The sequence below is a fragment of the Antrostomus carolinensis genome, unplaced genomic scaffold (genome assembly GCF_000700745.2).
Source record: "Antrostomus carolinensis isolate BGI_N321 unplaced genomic scaffold, ASM70074v2 scaffold7680, whole genome shotgun sequence".
In the NCBI taxonomy this organism is placed as follows: domain Eukaryota; kingdom Metazoa; phylum Chordata; class Aves; order Caprimulgiformes; family Caprimulgidae; genus Antrostomus; species Antrostomus carolinensis.
Genome location: NW_010286455.1, coordinates 27,024 through 44,102, shown reverse-complemented (window position 1 = coordinate 44,102; position 17,079 = coordinate 27,024). Strand labels below are relative to the sequence as shown.

Sequence of the window (17,079 nt, the reverse complement as noted above, 5' to 3'; positions counted from 1 at the left end):
AGTGTTATATTATTGATAACTCTTTTCTTCCTCAAACATTCAGAATGATCTTAGGGCCAGGATTTCCCACTTAGTTGTGAGACGTCTAAAACTGAGGAATTTTTAAGATTTAAGTTATCTTGGCGTTGCCTGATTGTGCTGACAGAACTCATGTATGCATGAAATCTGTTTTTCTGTTTTATCTTAAAGCTAGTCTGCGACCTTATAACAAGCTAGGAACTAAGAGCAGAAATACAGATTCCTGATTCAGAGCCCACTTGGCAACCCCTTACCCACAGCGGGTGCGAGGACTCTGCCAATGCTGGTCTTGAAGGCTGGGCTCTGCTGAGAGAGCCCGATCTCCCAGGCTCCCTGGAGGATCAGGAAAAAGAAATAAACTCCCTTCAGATGGGCAGCTCAGAGCAGAAACCCAGTTCAGGCACCTTCCAGGAATGATTCATCAATTCTAGGGAGACTACATTGGGATTTTGCTTTGAATTACCTGGGAGAGGGACCTGCCTCTCTCTCCTGATTACAAAGGCGCTCTGCAGTACACAGCAAAGCCTTGTAAAAATCAGGTAAAAATGAGTTTTATGGATTGCTCTGTGTTACAGCTTCTAAGCCTGCATAGTTGCCTGCTTTTATCCCTTGAAATAGATGTAAACCTTGTGCAAAGAGAGGAGGAGGAGGGTTACATTTTTGACTTATATTAGGATTTATCAGGGTTGTGGAGAATAGATGTCTGACCTCCGTACTCGGACACTTTTAAAGTTGATGCTAATGTACCGGCAACATCTTCATGTCAATCCTGTGAGTCATACATGAATCTAGAACCACATTTCTCTCGGGAAAGAACAGTGTATTAGCTGTAACCACATGAAACTATTGACAGGTTGCGACATAAAGGAGAAAAGAAGAAGAAATAACAGTACAGAGATTTCTATCTTCCTGGTGTATCTTTGTCTTACACATTTCGAAAGGCTAGGAGCCATCCTTGCCCACGCAGGAAGCCTGTTGTCTCTTAGTGCTGGGCTGGTTGTGTAACCAGCCTGCAAAGGGTTCAGGTAATGAGCTCTGTCAGGAGCACAATTGGAAATGGTAATTGAAATTGAAAGTGGTATCTCCCCGGCTCCCTCCCCTTCCGTGACTCTCAGCTCCTGCTCAAAATACCCAAAATACCTCACTTGTTTGTGCTCTAACCTGAAAGAATCAAAACAAGGGGGTGAGCCGAGGCCTCTAGAACAAATTGGTTGTCAAGTCAGTTCTGGTATTGATCGAGTTCTGCTGTTTATGTGAAATGGGCTCATTTCTGCGTGGCACTCGGTTTTACTGCACGGCGGGGAAAAAGCTTTTTGGATAATACCCTTTCCACTTGCATGGCAGTACAGTGAATGCTTCTGTCTCCCACCCACAATCATAGTGAGGGACGAAATGAAGATTTATATTACCTAAGTTTGAAAGTCTTCCCACAAATGGGATGATATAATGTGCAAGCCTCCTCCCAAGGTTTGTGGTGGTGCTTGGCTTTGTTAAGGTTTAAAATATCTTCTGCCTTCTTTGCCCCTGAATGTTGTTTCCCACTATCATTTTCTTGCTGACAATATCCAGCAATCTACATACACTATAAAAAGCCCCGATACAACCATAATACCCTCTTAGAAGAGATGGGGAATCACCTACTCAGACTTGGAAAGGAGGTGAAAAAGCAGAACACACATTAGTGCTCTTTTAACTATGCTGATGGCCCCAAACCTCTCAAAAAGTAATTTTGCAAATATGCTGCTGCTGTTGTTACTCTTTGCAGCCCCTCGCTAGGGCTGCTCACCCCGAGAGACGAACCTTTAGCTTTTGGTATTGAGGGTCCTTGACACCTTCTGCTTTTGTCCCTGCAACAGCAGCCCTAATTAGCACATGTGTGCACATATACACACATGTATGCACAAAATGCCTTCTCTTTAATTAGGCTCTATCTTCACCTAGCACCGTGCCAATAATCCTTTGCACCTGTCAGCTGCATGAGAGATTTCTGAAATGGAAAGTGAGAAACCTTTTGGCAGCATGGTGAAGCCAGGCGTGCCGGCTCGTTAATGGGAGATCTTGGGATAGGGTCTGTGAACTTCACGCAAGCGTCTTTAGGAGCTGACAACAGGAGAACGAGTAGGTATCTCTAGCTGTTACAGAAACTAGAAGCCAAGACATAACCTGTCATATCATATCTCCTTTATTCGGTTAATAGACAGTGTTTTAGAGGCAGCAGAGTTGGATTCTGAGGCATCAGCTGCCAGTTGGAGTGTGTTGGTATTTAGCAGGGATCCCAAATCCCTACATCAGACATCTGACTGTCTTGGTAGGAAGGGCTGTGTCCACTGCAGGCTGCACTCGTGGTGGGACAGCTGATTTTACAAAATTTTGCTTTTCATATATCTTCTTTCCCCAGCTAATCAAAATGTAGCACAACCTGAATTTCACTGTATCTTCCTTGATTAATCAGTGCTTTCATAGTCACCCAATATTCATTCTGATTTTGAAATTTTGAACATACCTCTCAGCCTTGAGACAGTTCCTGTCATGTGGGCACACTTCTGTGATGGGGTGACCTAGGTTTATCCTTTCTGTGAGCTGTGGGTGAGCGCTGGGAAAGCTTAGGCCTGATGGTGCGTAAGACACCTCAGGAGAAAACCACACGCTCGCTCTCCGGAGTTATGCGGAGAAGCATCAGGAATTTGATGCATCCACAAAGGGGCTGTCTCAGGCATTCACTGACATGTGGGGCTCACAGATGTTTATAGGCATTTTGTTTGTTTGTATGGGGAGGTGATTTTAAAGTGATGAGGAGGAGGAGCTGGTGATATGACAATCTACTGAAGGATTTCTGCAGTTGAAGATACATTAAAATATATTAAAATATTAAAATTCCATCACTGTAAAGTCTTCCATCGCACTTTCCCCCATGCTTGCCGAGATGGCTAATTGAGCTTTCAGCTGGCTATTTTTTGTTGATTTCTGTATGAGTTGGGTGCTTGTTTTAGTATTTTGGTGTTTGGTAAAACCTTACGTAGTGCACTGGAAGTTGCCTCTGAGAACAACATTGCCAACATAGCAAGCACAAAGGAAACAAAAATCTCCGTGACAGTGTATTGACTTTCAGGTAGAAGGAAAACTGAAAACTTCAGTGGGTAGATACGTGTTTGTGGACAAAATAAATGTAGTGCACTCAAGTGTACTTAAAAAAACCCACTCTAGACTTCCTCAGAAAGAGGAAGGAGGTGTTTGTGGGACGACGAACGTTTCATCTCTGTTGCAGAAGAGGTAAATTATTTCAGCTCAAGAGTAAACCGTTTCTGAAATGTCTCAGTCCTTACTACGCTTTGCTGTCTCATAATAACCACCCAAATGTCTGGATCGCTTAGCAACCAGTAGCCTGCCATCCTGTAGTTCAACCACAGGATAGGTGCAACAGGCTTTCTAGCAGCCACAAAAGTGGAGAAGTAGCGTGATGGAAGTTAACTAAAACCTGGCTCCTCAGCACTCTAAACAGCAGAATATTAGGACAACTGTGTACTAAATAGCAAAACCACTTTTTTTTTTCTTTTCCATTTCAAATATTGTTAGGAGATTGAATCTAAGCTTCCAGACAAGCCTGAGGCAGACGAGATAAAAATGTTGAGTGATAAAATGCATTTTCCTAAATTCAAATTCTAGTTTGTGTCTGTCTACCCCATATATTTGAACTCTCACTGTACCTATTTTTATTCTGCTAGCTAGAAAAACTTTGTGTGATTGGGTACCCATCATATATTGCATTTCCTGAGCAGAAGGGATTCTTCACAAATGATGAGAAAAGAATGGCAGGGAGGCAGAAGCACACACCATGATGTGCTTTTAACAATCCCAGTTAGAAAAGAGTGCAGATTGCTACAAATATTCAAGCAATTATTTTCAAACCATGTTCCTCCCTCTATGTCCTCTGCCCTTTTCTCTAATGGCTGCCACTACACAGCAGCAGAGTCTATAAAGTTAAGAGCATGCCAGAAGAAAAACAAGCATATGGAGTCTGAGAATTAGACTTTCCTGCAAGTAATGATTTTTCCTACTTCTTTGACTTGTTTTACAGGGATTTTTTTTAGAGGAAGCTTCTGCGGAGCCTATGAAAATTGACCTCCCATGTGAAGCAGCAGACGTTTCAAATAAGGACGGTATGTTTTTCTAATATTTTGGTTGTCCTGAAATGGATAGGTAGCATGCTTTTCTGGGGTTTGTTTGTACGCTTCCCCCCAAAAAATAAGAGTTATATTTATAATCTCTTTAACAGAGTCTTCTTGGGAGTGTCAATCTCTACTGTCTTGGAAGCCTGGTACCTTTCAGTGCCATAATCCTGCTTTTCTAGTTGATTGGGTTTGTGTGTTCAATTAGTATGGTCAATCTGCTTGCCTTTTAATAAAACAATATTTTAGGCCTACTGTAATGTTGGTCTGGATATCAAATTGGCCAAGATGTGTGTGGTCTCACACAGGAGTCAGAAGATATTGTTGAAAATGTCTGTGCTGGTAACTGACTCCACCATGGGGCAAGTGTTGGTTGTATAACTGCTCTGAACTCATATGTTGGCCTCCTTCTACCTCAAAGCTGATTTCTCTTCCTCCTCCTCCTTCAGAGTCCATATGTAGCTCAGTTTGGTAGCAGATGGAAGTTATCTCCCTAGAATACTTACTACTGATAAAACTATCACTGTTTGGTGGCCCAACAGCAGTTCCGGTCAGGTTTGTGGACATTATCAACTCAAATTTCCTGTCTTGGAAATGAATTTTTATTTTTTTTTTACATTAACCTCAGTGAGCAGATGACCCAGCTCAGTTGTCTGGCAGAGTCCCAGCAAGGGCTGAGTACCAGGACACTCCTCAAGCTCTGCAGTGCCGAACATGTTCGTAAACAAAAAAAATTGTCCTTCTAGGCTCTTTGTCTGTGTAAAGAAATAATGGATGGGATCAGTGTGCTGAGGTTTTGGTGAGGCAGGCCCTTATCATGCCTCTAGATCGGCTCTTACAGCTTAACAGAGCCACGTAAAGGGTTCTCTTGGTTTTTACACAAAGGGTCCTCTTTACAGCTCCAAACAGCACTGCGTTTGGAAGTGGAGTTCAGGTCCTTGTTATATTATCGCGGACTCCTCTCTGTAGCAAAGGCTGATTTTTAACTCCGCCTTTAACCTCTCCAGCATTGTCATAATATAAATTCAAGGCATACTTTTTTACATCCCAAAACCAAAACAATTATATAGTTTTTGCTATTAGTTACGCAAAGAACCTAATGCTGATTTATTTTCTCTCATGTCAGATTGTGCAGCAGTGTTTGAATCATTGGCTGATTTAGATACTGGCTTGTAGGGCAGTTTTTGCAAGCAGAGGAAAAGAGAGTGTGCATAATGGATTTTTCTTTTTTTAAAAATGCTAGATACTATGCTTTTACTAGTAAGTGTGCAGAAGAAAGCCAAACCAGCCTTCTCTCCTCATCCTCTGAACAAACAAACCAAAAAGTCATAGTCACATTAAAATATTTGAGTCCCTGGAATGGTCTGGGCTACTTAGTGAAAATAAATCCAAATTTACTGAAAGAATATCTCAAGGGATTTCCCACTGGAAAGAAAAGCTATCGTATACCTCTTGTAACACGTGCTGTAGTGCAGCACAGCTGGATCTGCTGACAGCTTCTGAAATTATGATCTTGATAGGTTTCTTTGTTTCAAATCTTGCTTATCTTGTAAGGTCTTCTACATATTAACTCATCTCGTAACTTCCTTTTCTGTGAACTTTCTAAGTTATATGGAAAGACAGAAAAAGGCTGTTGACTAAAGCTGCAGAAAAGTACTCTGCTGTTCAAGGAAGTCTTCATTTCTCTAAAGCTTAAATTGCTATTGGGATTATATTACACGGTGTTTTTTTTCTCATGGACATATATTACATGTTTAAAAAAATTGGAACAGAGGAAGGATCAAATTCCCCCAGCTGTATTTTATCTGAAGGGTTAAGTTTTGCTGAAAAAAAAGCCCTAAAATTTTTAAATGTATTGGGTACTAGTTGAGATCAAAAAAACTGAAAAGGGTTCCCTTTGACAGTAATTTTTAGGTAAATTGCCTACTTCATCTCTGGTCCCCTTCCTTCTGCCCCAGGAGAGCTCATTGTTTCACAGCTGAAAGCACAAGCGTGTCTCACCAGGTACCCCTTGGCAGCCTGGCTCTTATGTTTTAATTTCATGTACCATGTCACAGCAAAAAGCATTTTAGAAACACGGAGAGTTTAGACAGTTTAGGTGGATCTCGATATTGGTTCATCTAGTAGGCAGGGCTGTAATAGTGATACATTTCAGAAATTACTATTATTTGAAAGCTGGGCGTGATTCTCCATCGGGAAAGCTGTCAGAGGGTGTGTGTGTAAGCCTGAGCAGGGACGTGTATACAGAGATACAGGTTGCTACTGGCAATCTCCCGTCAGACACCAGAGTGAAGACCTGTGGATATTAAATTTCTTGTAGCCAGGACAGATTTGCTGATTAGTATTTTTTAATGGTGACAAACCCCACCTTTGGTGATTGGTTTCCTAGATGGTGTTTCCCTACCAGCAGCCTTTTTGTATTCTTTTTTTTTTTTTCATCACCAAAGCTTTAAAGATTACTGTGGTAGATGTTAGTTTCCAGCTGGTATCAGGTGGATCAAACTCTTCAGTCCTTTCATAATGGGGTTACTCATTGGCCTTTTTTATTTCAAGCCTGTAGAAAGCTGCATGCTGACATGCTGATACAATAGGAGAAAACAAAAAGATGAAGGCAGTGTCAAACCTGAAATGTCCCATTTTTATTTTATAAGCTTGTGCAGGCTGATGAATGCACCATCAGCAACCTGACCTTCATGTGATTCACCAAAGCGATATAAAAGGAAGATCTCAACAGTTAACACCCTCATGCTTTTTATAGTGTTGATGTAATATCCAAGAAACAAGTCACTACCAAGTAAACGGGTGCACGTGCTTCATCACCACACAGTGGGTTGAATTCAAGGTAGATGGTTTTCTTTCTAAGTAGCCTGGAATTATAGCTGAATGTGATGTAGCCAAGTTATGTGGATGCAAGGGGGAAACATTGTTTAGGAAGGGGCTGAAGAAATAGGTTATGTTTGTAAGTAAGAGTCTGACTGTGCTCCTATTTAAATGGAGACAGTAAGATTTAGGTGTCATCTACCATCCAGATATACAGCATAATATCCTGGGGTGGGGAAATGCACTCATGCTCTCACAGACAACTCTAAACTTGGTTTTCTCATCTCCTGTTTGCCTGTCTTCTCTACTTAGATGCTACGCTGTGACTCCTGGCTAGCTGACCTTTAAGCACGTAGCTTTCTTGCAGGGGAGAGGTGGGATGCCTTGCTGCCAACGCATGTCCACCGGCTCAGCAGCAACTGCAGCTCTTTGATGGATGTGAACTATTTGCTGGGTTATTTCTTCTCCTCTTGCAGGGAACTTGCTTGCTTTTGAAGGGAAATCCTTCCCTGGTCATAATTTGAGAAGTGCTAAGCAGCTCACAGATTGAGAGAGGAGGTGCAGACAGATGCTCCCCACTGGGCCAAAATTGAAGGAAAAACAGATAGGGAGAGGGCAGAGGAATGTGCATTTCCATTGCACAGAAATGTCCAATGCTGCAGAAGGGGGAGCAGGTAAAACTGAATTTAGGAGATGTGCAGCCTCCTTGAAGTTCAGGTGCATCGCTGAGCTGCTGACTTACAGTATATGCAAAAAGACTGCTAATGTAATTTAGCAGTTGAACACCTCTAAAAACATTGTTTAGTGAGGAGGGGGCCAGTTTTGGCTTGTGATGCAATTGGATGTAGTGCACTCAGGGTTAATGACATTGTTCTGACACCAGCTCATGCTGGGAGGACACGAGGGCTGTGAGTCACATCTCTGCCATACCCGGTGGCAGCTTTTCCATCTGCTCTTGCGGTAGGTTCTTCACTGCTGCGTGATTTTCCAGCTAAATATAGAGGATTGTGTAGGTGGCCTGGTAGTGACACCTGTTGTTGAGGTTCACCCTGTGGTCTGCAGAAGCTTTTCCTTCAGTTAGATCTTCCTGTCCTTACCAGCATTAGCGTGAAGAGCTGAGCTTAGTCACAGACATATAGGAAGAAGTTAATAGTGAAACCTTCCGGTGCCTTAATGTCTGTGAGCCACCTCCCCACTATCAGCATGATGGACAGGGATCAACTGCTTGCAGCCATAAAAAAAGGAAGGGGAAGGAGGTGTACTCATCTGGGATGCTGACGGAGCCTAAGCTGAGGTTTCCAATCAAGCTTTGGTTTTGCAGGAGTTCTCTGTAAAACATGAGTGAAGCCTCATGGTATTTTCAGAAAACTGGCTGGCATAAAGAGGCTGAGAAAGGCTGCTGTCGTCAGCGCACAGCAGCCTTCCCTTAATGGTTTTTATTAAGCATCCTGTCTTTGCTATGCAAATGCGTGTAAAAAACACAGCGTCGCTAAATGTGATGTGCATCACAGCTCTGTAATCAGGAGCGGATACTTTTCTTATTATTCATTGCATACATCCAGGAAGCCATTATGTTATCTGTTCTGCATATGGATGATGAATAATTTACAAATGGTTCCTCAAAACCCGAACAGGTTTATTGACATGATATTGACTTAGAAAGAGATCGTACTGCCTGGCTGGAAGTTACACAGTTATTGATTTTTGGCTTTTTTTTCCCCGCCCCTCTCCCATCTTCCCTTAGTTTCCAAATCTCCCATTCACGTTGGAGGTTTTTCCCCGTCACCCACATCAAATGACTTGGAATCTGCAGTTGATACCACAACGTAAAGCAAGGTTAAAGAAAGAAAAAAAAAGTATTAATATAAGTGGCTCCATTCAAATTAGTCACAGCACAAATACTAAATACTAATATTAAAAATGCACACGCTGAAGTAACCCTTTTATATTTAGCCCAGATTGGACCAGTCATACCTGCTGTAGTTTAGATGAGCTTTTTGACACAGGTCACGCTGAAATGGGTTTAAGCCTTCTATTTATTTAAATTATTTCTTGGGGTTTTTTAGTAGTTTTAAATGAAAAAAAAAAAAACAAAAAAGATTGGTTTTGTAAATGGATAGTACACGAGCAAGCTGGTATCTGTAGGAGCATAGTGTTGTTGCCCCTGAATCCTCTCCTAGGTGCCAGCAATTTGCAGTTCAAGGACAACTGGAAGCAGCAGCATCTCTGTGACTGGAGATGGATCCACGTTTGGCCCAGACCTCAGCCCTAGGTCCTGCCGGGGACTTTGTCAGAAGCCTGTGGGTGTTTGAATCACAGGATGGAGACCACTTAGCCCAGTGAAACTCTAAATCACCCTTTGGAGATACTTCTGTCTCTGCCTGTGGCCTACAGAGACAGAGGAGGGTCCTTGAGATCTTGAGCTGGGCACCTCGGTTGGGTGCCAAAGTCAAACTGGAAGGGTGCAGACCAAAGGGAAGATCTAGATGCAGAGGTCTGCGTTTCTAGTGATGCTGAAGCCTGCACCCTGGCAGGAGCGCTGCTCAGGGTTCCTGTGTAACCACAGGGTAGCATGGCTGGCCTGAGAGACCTTTCTGTGGATTTACGAGGTAGAATTTTTAATGCCATAAATGTCCCCTTCGGGTTAGAAGAGGTTATTACTTGACATGATAAACTTAACAAGAATCCTGAATAGAATTTGATGACTGTCTCCTTTTGTTTTCAGCTGAAATGAATAGTCAAGTTGAAAGTATAAATGATCCTATGGAAACAGAGCGGGAAGCTTAAGTAACAGGTAAGACCTTTATGGCTATTTCCACCTCCCCCATTTTCCATTCAGTTTTTATTTGAAAACTTGCTTTAAAAATTACCTTAATTAAAGTTAGAATTTACAAAAAAAAAAAATAAAAAAAGAGGAAGACAGAATACAAAGGAAAATAAATTGTCTGATATGACCCGTATTACACCAAAAAATGAAAATATCCAATAGACTTGATTTGTCAAGTAAATATTATAGTAGCAGTCTGCAACTGTAATGGATTTAGACAGTGCACGGTCTTAGATCATCAGAAGGCAAGACAGCGCCGAGATAAGGAACGGAAGAGTAACCGAGCGAACGATTTTTGGCATTGCTTAGGAAAATGACAGGCAATTTATACCAGTTGGAACCGAGCTCAGTTCTGTACAATCTGTATTCTGAGAACAACAGGTTCACGTCACGAGGGGTTTATTGCCCTTGGCTTTCCGATGCCTAATGTCACTTGTAGCAATACCACTGAAAAACAAGGCAAAGTCAGCGAGCTGCCTCCTGGAGCTCTGCCGCATTTTGGAGCTTTTTTATGGCTTTATCCACTAAATGCTAGTGCTGTGGCCAGAGCCTGCAATGGTGCTTGTTGCTGCAAAGTTCTTCACAGGCGTAAGCAGCCTTGGCCCTAGATAAAAGTGAACAATTTGGTAGGAATACAGAAGTCGGATGCTCATCCTCAGTTACGAGAAGCAGTTGCCATTTCTCCCTCAGAAGTAGTTTTTTAGCTACTTTTAAGCTTTTAATGTGCTTCCTCAGTGTAGGGTTATCAGTTTAGGTTGGATATTAGGAAAAAATTACTCACGGAAAGGGTTGTCAAGTATTGGAACAGGCTGCCCAGGGAGGTGGTGGCGTCACCATCCCTGGAGGTATTTAAAGGACATGTAGATGTGGTGCTTGGGGACATGCTTTAGTGCTGAACTTGGCAATGCCAGGTTTACGGTTGGACTAGATGATCGTGATGGTCTTTTCCAACCAAACTATTCTATGATTCTATGAGATGACAATATCACATACAACAAGATGTGTTATTTATGCTTGTAATGGGATTTCACGTAGCTCAGGACCAAATATGGTGGCTTTACAACGGCGGCAGCTGTATCACAGAGATTTAAAATACAAGGTCTCGTTACTGAGTGTAGCCATTTGTCCTTGTCAGCGTATAGACGATGTGCTGCCTTACTGCTGGAGTGAGAAACAGGCCTGATGGGATCCCTGGGAAAAAATACTGAACCAAAACTAGAAGGCGCCCTTGCCATTAAAATATGTCTGCCACAGCTCTTCCTTCCCCCCCCTAGCTTCTGGTTGTATGTTCTGTTCAATCAGAAAAGGAAGAGGAACCAATGAAATCCTCACTGTTAAAAATACACAGAAAGGTTAATACCCTTCCTTGGCTCAAAAAAAGACATCTGACAGTTAGTACCACTTTCATGCAGTCTGTAGGAAGTCTGTGTTTCATGCTGCATTCTCCCATGGAAAAGAATATCTGTGAATGTTTTGGGCTGGAGTGTTTTTTTCTTTACGAAGGCAGAGTTCACAGGAATAATACCACAATTAGCAATTAATTACTAAATCCCTTCAATTCCACTGCAAGGCCTGGCTCTGCCAGCACCTTTCTGAAGCAAAAGAGCCTGAGCTGAGGCGCACCATGTCTTGCCCGGCATTTTGATGGCACGCGCGTGATTAGAAGCAGGCATGAAATCCTTCACAGCTCTCTGTCAAAGCCCTCCCGATGGTGCTGTCACTGTTTTAATTGCAAGGAGCAAGTACCTGGGGAGGTTTGATCACCCTGTTAAATTTCAAAGGGTCTTGCTAGGGTCTTCCAGAGCTGAGGAGATCCCTTTACTGGGGATGTTTACTAAACTGATGGTTAGCATTTTAAGGATATGTTCTGTGGTCTAGCACTGAAGCACCCAGCAGAGCTGGGAGCCTCTGACACTGAGCTAGGTAGCACAGTGCTATGGAAAACCAAGAAACCCTAATGAGTGCAGCCAGTTTGCCATAGAGATAATAGTGGCTGTTCTATATTAACCGTGTGACACATACACGTGCTGCGAGTGTGACAGAAGGAGAAACCGTAGGCATCTGTGCTGGAAAGATGAGACCTGAGTTCTGTGCAGACATCTGAAATTTTGCCTTTTTAATTTTTTTTCTCTTTTCTCTCCCTTGCTGTGGTGAAGGAAGGATGCAGGAGAGGAGAGACCTGAGGAAACCCGATGGGCAGGCGCTGACATCCTTACGGCATCATTCTTGGCAGAAAAGAGCACACAGAGATGCTCCACGGGTTGGGAGGGAGGGAGCTTTGGGGAAGCGACTCTTTGCTTTAATTTCACTTTGTTCTTCATTGCATTTTGTTCTGTAAGCCTGTTGGAAAGAAACATAACTTCCCAGTTCTAACAATGTTTTGCAATTATCCCTGCAATTACAAGAATTTCTTCTGAACCATGAGTCCCTGTCTTGTCTTGGATCTCTTTTGCTCCGGCATCATATCATCAGCGGCCTGTTTCCAGGCCCACTCCTTTTCTAGCATCTTTATCTTCTTTCCCAGTTACGGTACTGACTGCAGGCAACCTGTGGGAGCCAGCTTCTTCTTGTCCTCCCCTGCCTTGTTTTTAAAACTGCTCCCTAGGATATAAATGGAGATTTGCTTCAAGAACACGTACTGCCACAAAGGATTATAATCTGCACACACTGTTAAACAACCACCCTTCTTGTGCTAGGGATCTGAAAGACTAGGTGCTCCAAAATCTCAGAAATATCAATAGAGACAGCCCTGTGCACTGCCCGCCTCCAGGCTTGGCCACTGCCAGCACCCACCAGCAGGTCACCATGTCCAAACCCTGGCTGCTGGAAGAGGCACTGGCTGGATTCCCTTGAGTGCACGCTGGAAGCAGAGTTCGTGCATTTACTCGATCATCCCAATACCTTGGGATCTCCCGTGGCTCGGCCCTTTGGGCTCTGTCCTTTACCTTTCTCTCTGGCATGGGAAAGCTAAACCGTGACCAGCCTACGTTGTGTCATACCCCTTTGTGGGTCCTACACGTGAATAACACGTGTGGCCTCAAACAGCCAGCACCCCAAATCAGTCCTGCTTTTTCCCAGTTGGCTTCGTGCACCTCAAAATCAGTGCTGTAAATATGACCTTCAGGTGTGGGTGGGCAACAGATATTTCCTCAAGCCTGCAAGTGACAGAGGATACCAGGCACTCTGTGTTCAAGGCATCTTTAAATACGGCTCCTGGCTTTAACAACTTCACACCGTGTCTTGTGTAAGCCCTCATTATATTTTCTACTGCATATGGATGGTTTCTTTTTTTCGATTTTTTTTTTTTTTAAAGCAATTAACAGTTATTTGGATAAGAATGTCTCACCATATGTCAATTGTTCTGCCAGCAAATGCTACGCTGAAATTTTTAGAAAAGGAACAAAAGGGTTTCACATGCATTTCCCAACCGTGCTGTAACCAAAACTGATAGACAGTACACTCAACAGAAGAGCACGCAACCTGTGTCCAGGGTGTGATGTGCTACAAACTGGATTTTAAAGTGCTGTTGATAATAATTTGATCATTTTAAGCAAAGTAATTGATTATGTTCTCTTCTCCCCCTCCTCCCCCCCACATATGCATAAATCCCAAAATAGTAATTTACCAGCTGGCCCCCCCCCAAAAAAAAAAAAAGGAAAGGGGAAAAGAAGAAGTAAAACCATGGTAAGACATATCTCTATCCTCCTGTGATCTCTGTTTATCCCAGCTAGAGTAGGTTTGGTGATAAATCATCTGCTGGTGTAACAGCAAGTCAAATGTGGCCCTAACACACCTGGCACTGGCTACAGCAGTCGACGGCTGCCATCAGCTGCAGATAATGCAAAAGGGTGTCAGGACAAACAAGGATTAGAAAAGAGAACAAGAAAAGCCCTAGATTTCACCGGCCCCTAGAAAGACAGCTCCCTGCAGGCAGCTCCAACATGTTTGCTTGTGGTGGGATCAGAAGAGTATTTCCGTGTGCCAGTTCCTGTGGTATTCTAACCCAGGTGACACCAGCGCCAGAGAAGATCTTGAAGAGCTTCTTTGTCACCCATTTCTCCCAGAGATCAGCAGATGCATAGCTCTGAATTGGACCGACTGTCAAAGGAGTAAATGAGCTGATCTAAGCCTATGAATTGGGTTTATAATATTGCTAAGTTTACCTAAATTTGCCAGATACCACTCTTCTGGCCCTTGTTCTCCTCAGAGCACCCTTGAAGGAACTCCTTGTTTCCCTTTGAGGTGTCTCTGCTGCTTTTCTTTCCCATCCCTGGGGTCGTGCTTGTCAGGACGTATCTTTTGGGACATGTTTTGGGTTTTTTTTCCTGTTGTTCCTTCACCTTGTTTCCAGCTACTCTAAGTTTTGCAGTGGAAGGCCTTGTGACATGGTGCATATCCTGTATCATCATGTCTGTTTTCCATATGGGGTGATTTTGATTGAAACAGCCTGTCATAATAGGTGGGGCAGGAGTGGATAAACATGTTGGGAGGAAAGGGAATAAGTAAAGTGGTTCTCTCTCCTGTAAATTCCCCTTCTGTGCAGTCACTGTGAAAAGACCAGGGTTGAAGGACTCCCTCCATGTAGGTAAGTGAAGGAACCTGGCATGCAGGGCCAGGAATGAACTTGGTGAGCTCAACTTTGAGCTGTGCAAAATGTCAGGGAGACCCAAGGTGGCCAGGTTCTCAGCTGGGGTGAATTGAGCTCTGCAGAGCTGCAATAACTTCAGTCAGTGCAGTATCCAGTCCCCAAAATATAGCTCTGCTCTTGCTTCCATCGTGTGCACCCATGGGCAATGTTAACGGAGCATTAATCTACCATTAGCCACATACCAGATGTCCCTCTTGCCATCGCCAGCCTTGGTTTTAATGAGGAAGCCAAAGGGAGAGCCCTGAAGGAGGCTGGCTGCTGAGGTGTGACGGTTCAGCGAGGAGACAAAGATTCCTTAAACTCTTTGTGAAGATTGACCAATGTTTTAAAAAAAAACCCAAAAACCTGCAAAAATGTACCACAGTAGACACTCTCTAACCCCTGACAATAATTTCATTGCACTTTTCATTTAACCTTGGTCCTCAAACAGCAGCGAGTCTTTGAAACCATGAACCTTTTGTCCAAGGGTGCAGCGGCAAAGCATGAAGCCCAGCTAGGAGGTGTAAAGCAGGGAAACATAGGAGTTGATTAAGTCCTTACAAGACAGTTTGCAGCCGTGTCTGTATCTATCTTCAGGTGGCTCTTGGTTTGAGTTGTTGGGGTTTTTTCACTAGTTATAAAGAGAGTGCAGTTTGGCAGCGTGAGTTCTTCAGCTGAGTTAGTAGTCGAGGCTGAACCCGTGCCCCTCAGGGCAGCGTCCGCTGCTCTTGCTGGAGCTGCAGAAGCGCAGGGAACTGGTTTTGTAGCAGAGCAAGCACCAGAGTGAGACTCACCCCACAGGGATTTATGTCAAGGATTTTGGTTTAAACCCAAAATGTGTTTGCAGTAGGTGGCACAAAGGGAATAGCTGCCCTTTGGTGCTGATGTTTGCATACAGAGTATTAGGCTCTGCGTGCTCGTTGTTTCTCCTGTGTCTGAAAACGCTCATCCCTACCATTAGGCACGACGTTCCTCAGGCTGGTGACTGCTCCGATGACGAATGAGTTTCCTTCCATACAGACATCCAAAGGGGATGTTTGAGTCTGTAATAACGAGTCACACGTTCACTGCAGCTCATTATCAAGCACCGAGAAAGCCTCTCTGTGAATTAACACTGTTCTGCTTCAGGCACTTGAATAAAATATTAAAAAAAAAAGAAAAAAAAAGACATTTTTCTATATGCAGCGCATGCCGGCTTTGCTTTTAAAATGACAAACTTTACAGAGTATGTGGATCTATTTTCTCGGGAAACAGGGGTTTTTATCATATGACTCATCCAGGATTTGCCTTATCCTGACATTTGTGATATAAAGGAAAGTTTAAAAATATATTTAAAAAAAAAAAAATTAGAAAAGGTAATTTTCTCGATCCAAAAATACATTTTTACTTCAATGCAAAGAAATGTAGATTGTTGCTTGCAAAAATCTCTACATTTTTGTAGGTGGTCTCACAGCTATATGGGTTAACACCTGCCTCTTCTGTTACTCTCTCATTTACATGCTGCATTTGCCTCCAAGTCTGTTATTTTTCCTTTTGTCTGTGCCATGCATTGGAAAACTTAAAGAACCGATGCCTTCATACTGTGATGTTTGTTAAAGCAAAATGTTAATAAAGCTTGTCCTGAAGATGGGGTGATGCTGCTTGTGTGTTTATTCCCTCCTGATTGTGCAGCAGTCGTTTTGGTTGTCAGTGTTTCAGTTTGGACGTGTAATCACCAGCGTGTGCAGCCAGGTCCTCAGTTAAATTTATCGTTCACTTGATAGTGGAGTCTTGTGAGAAACAGGTACCTTGGAGGGATTTTTGGACAGCATCACCAAAAGGTAAGAACAGGGACTTTAGAGCTCAGAGGGGAAAAGGTTGCCTGGTTGGTGGCTGCACCAGGGATATTACAAAACCCATCCCGGCAGTTGTACCAGTACTAAATCCACAGCATCTAGTATCTGTCAAAGACTCCTGCCATATCTATGCGATCCACAGGTATCATAGAGAACATGCAGTGTACACTAGATGCTATCTATCTGCCCTTTCTGTTGTCACTTATTTCAAGACTGAACAGGTAGAAGATAACTGCAAAAATGGGGAACGAGGCTTTTTTCTTCCCATGGCACTGGTAGAGATGAAAAGACTTTTACCGACCCTACCTTACTCCTCTTATCCAAGACCAAGGATTTAATTGTTGATAACTGAGTTAGGGGGCTGGCTCTGTGTGTTCAAAGCTCTCCTGTGAATGGATTCCTTCTCTGAAATGTGACCTTTCCTTGCCTGCAGCCCTTTGACAGCCAAATGGAAGAGGACAAGGCACAGGAGATGCATGGCAGTGGGGAACGTCTGCCTTTTTGCTGGCTGCAGGACCCAACTGTCATGTGTGGTCCTAGCAGCATGTTAACCTGAGAGAGAGAAATACCAGTGATAGCTGCAACACAGCATCTCGCTGGATTCAGTTCATCAACACTCCATCTTCACTGTGTCTCAAGAACTGTACAGCTTAGAAGGAGGACCTTGCTTTCCCCATGCTGTAGCCTGTTTCTGCTGCAAGGGAACAGTTTTGCCTACAGCAAGTGTATATGTTTAAAAAGAGAAAAATAAATGTGTGACCAGCAGGCCGAGGGAGGAGATTCTCC

General features: G+C 43.2%; 1 protein-coding gene across 1 annotated transcript in view; it reads left to right on the top strand.

Annotated features, from left to right (window-relative positions):
• The window catches only part of MACROD2 (mono-ADP ribosylhydrolase 2), a gene marked incomplete at its 5' end in the record, with an annotated part of 84,153 nt that extends 74,362 nt beyond the window's left edge, over positions 1-9,791 (top strand). The window contains 2 exons of the mRNA XM_029085693.1: positions 4,107-4,175; positions 9,730-9,791. Of these exons, the coding sequence (XP_028941526.1) occupies positions 4,107-4,175; positions 9,730-9,791 (131 nt within the window). The remainder of the gene's footprint in view (positions 1-4,106; positions 4,176-9,729) is intronic.
• Positions 9,792-17,079: the final 7,288 nt, after the last annotated feature.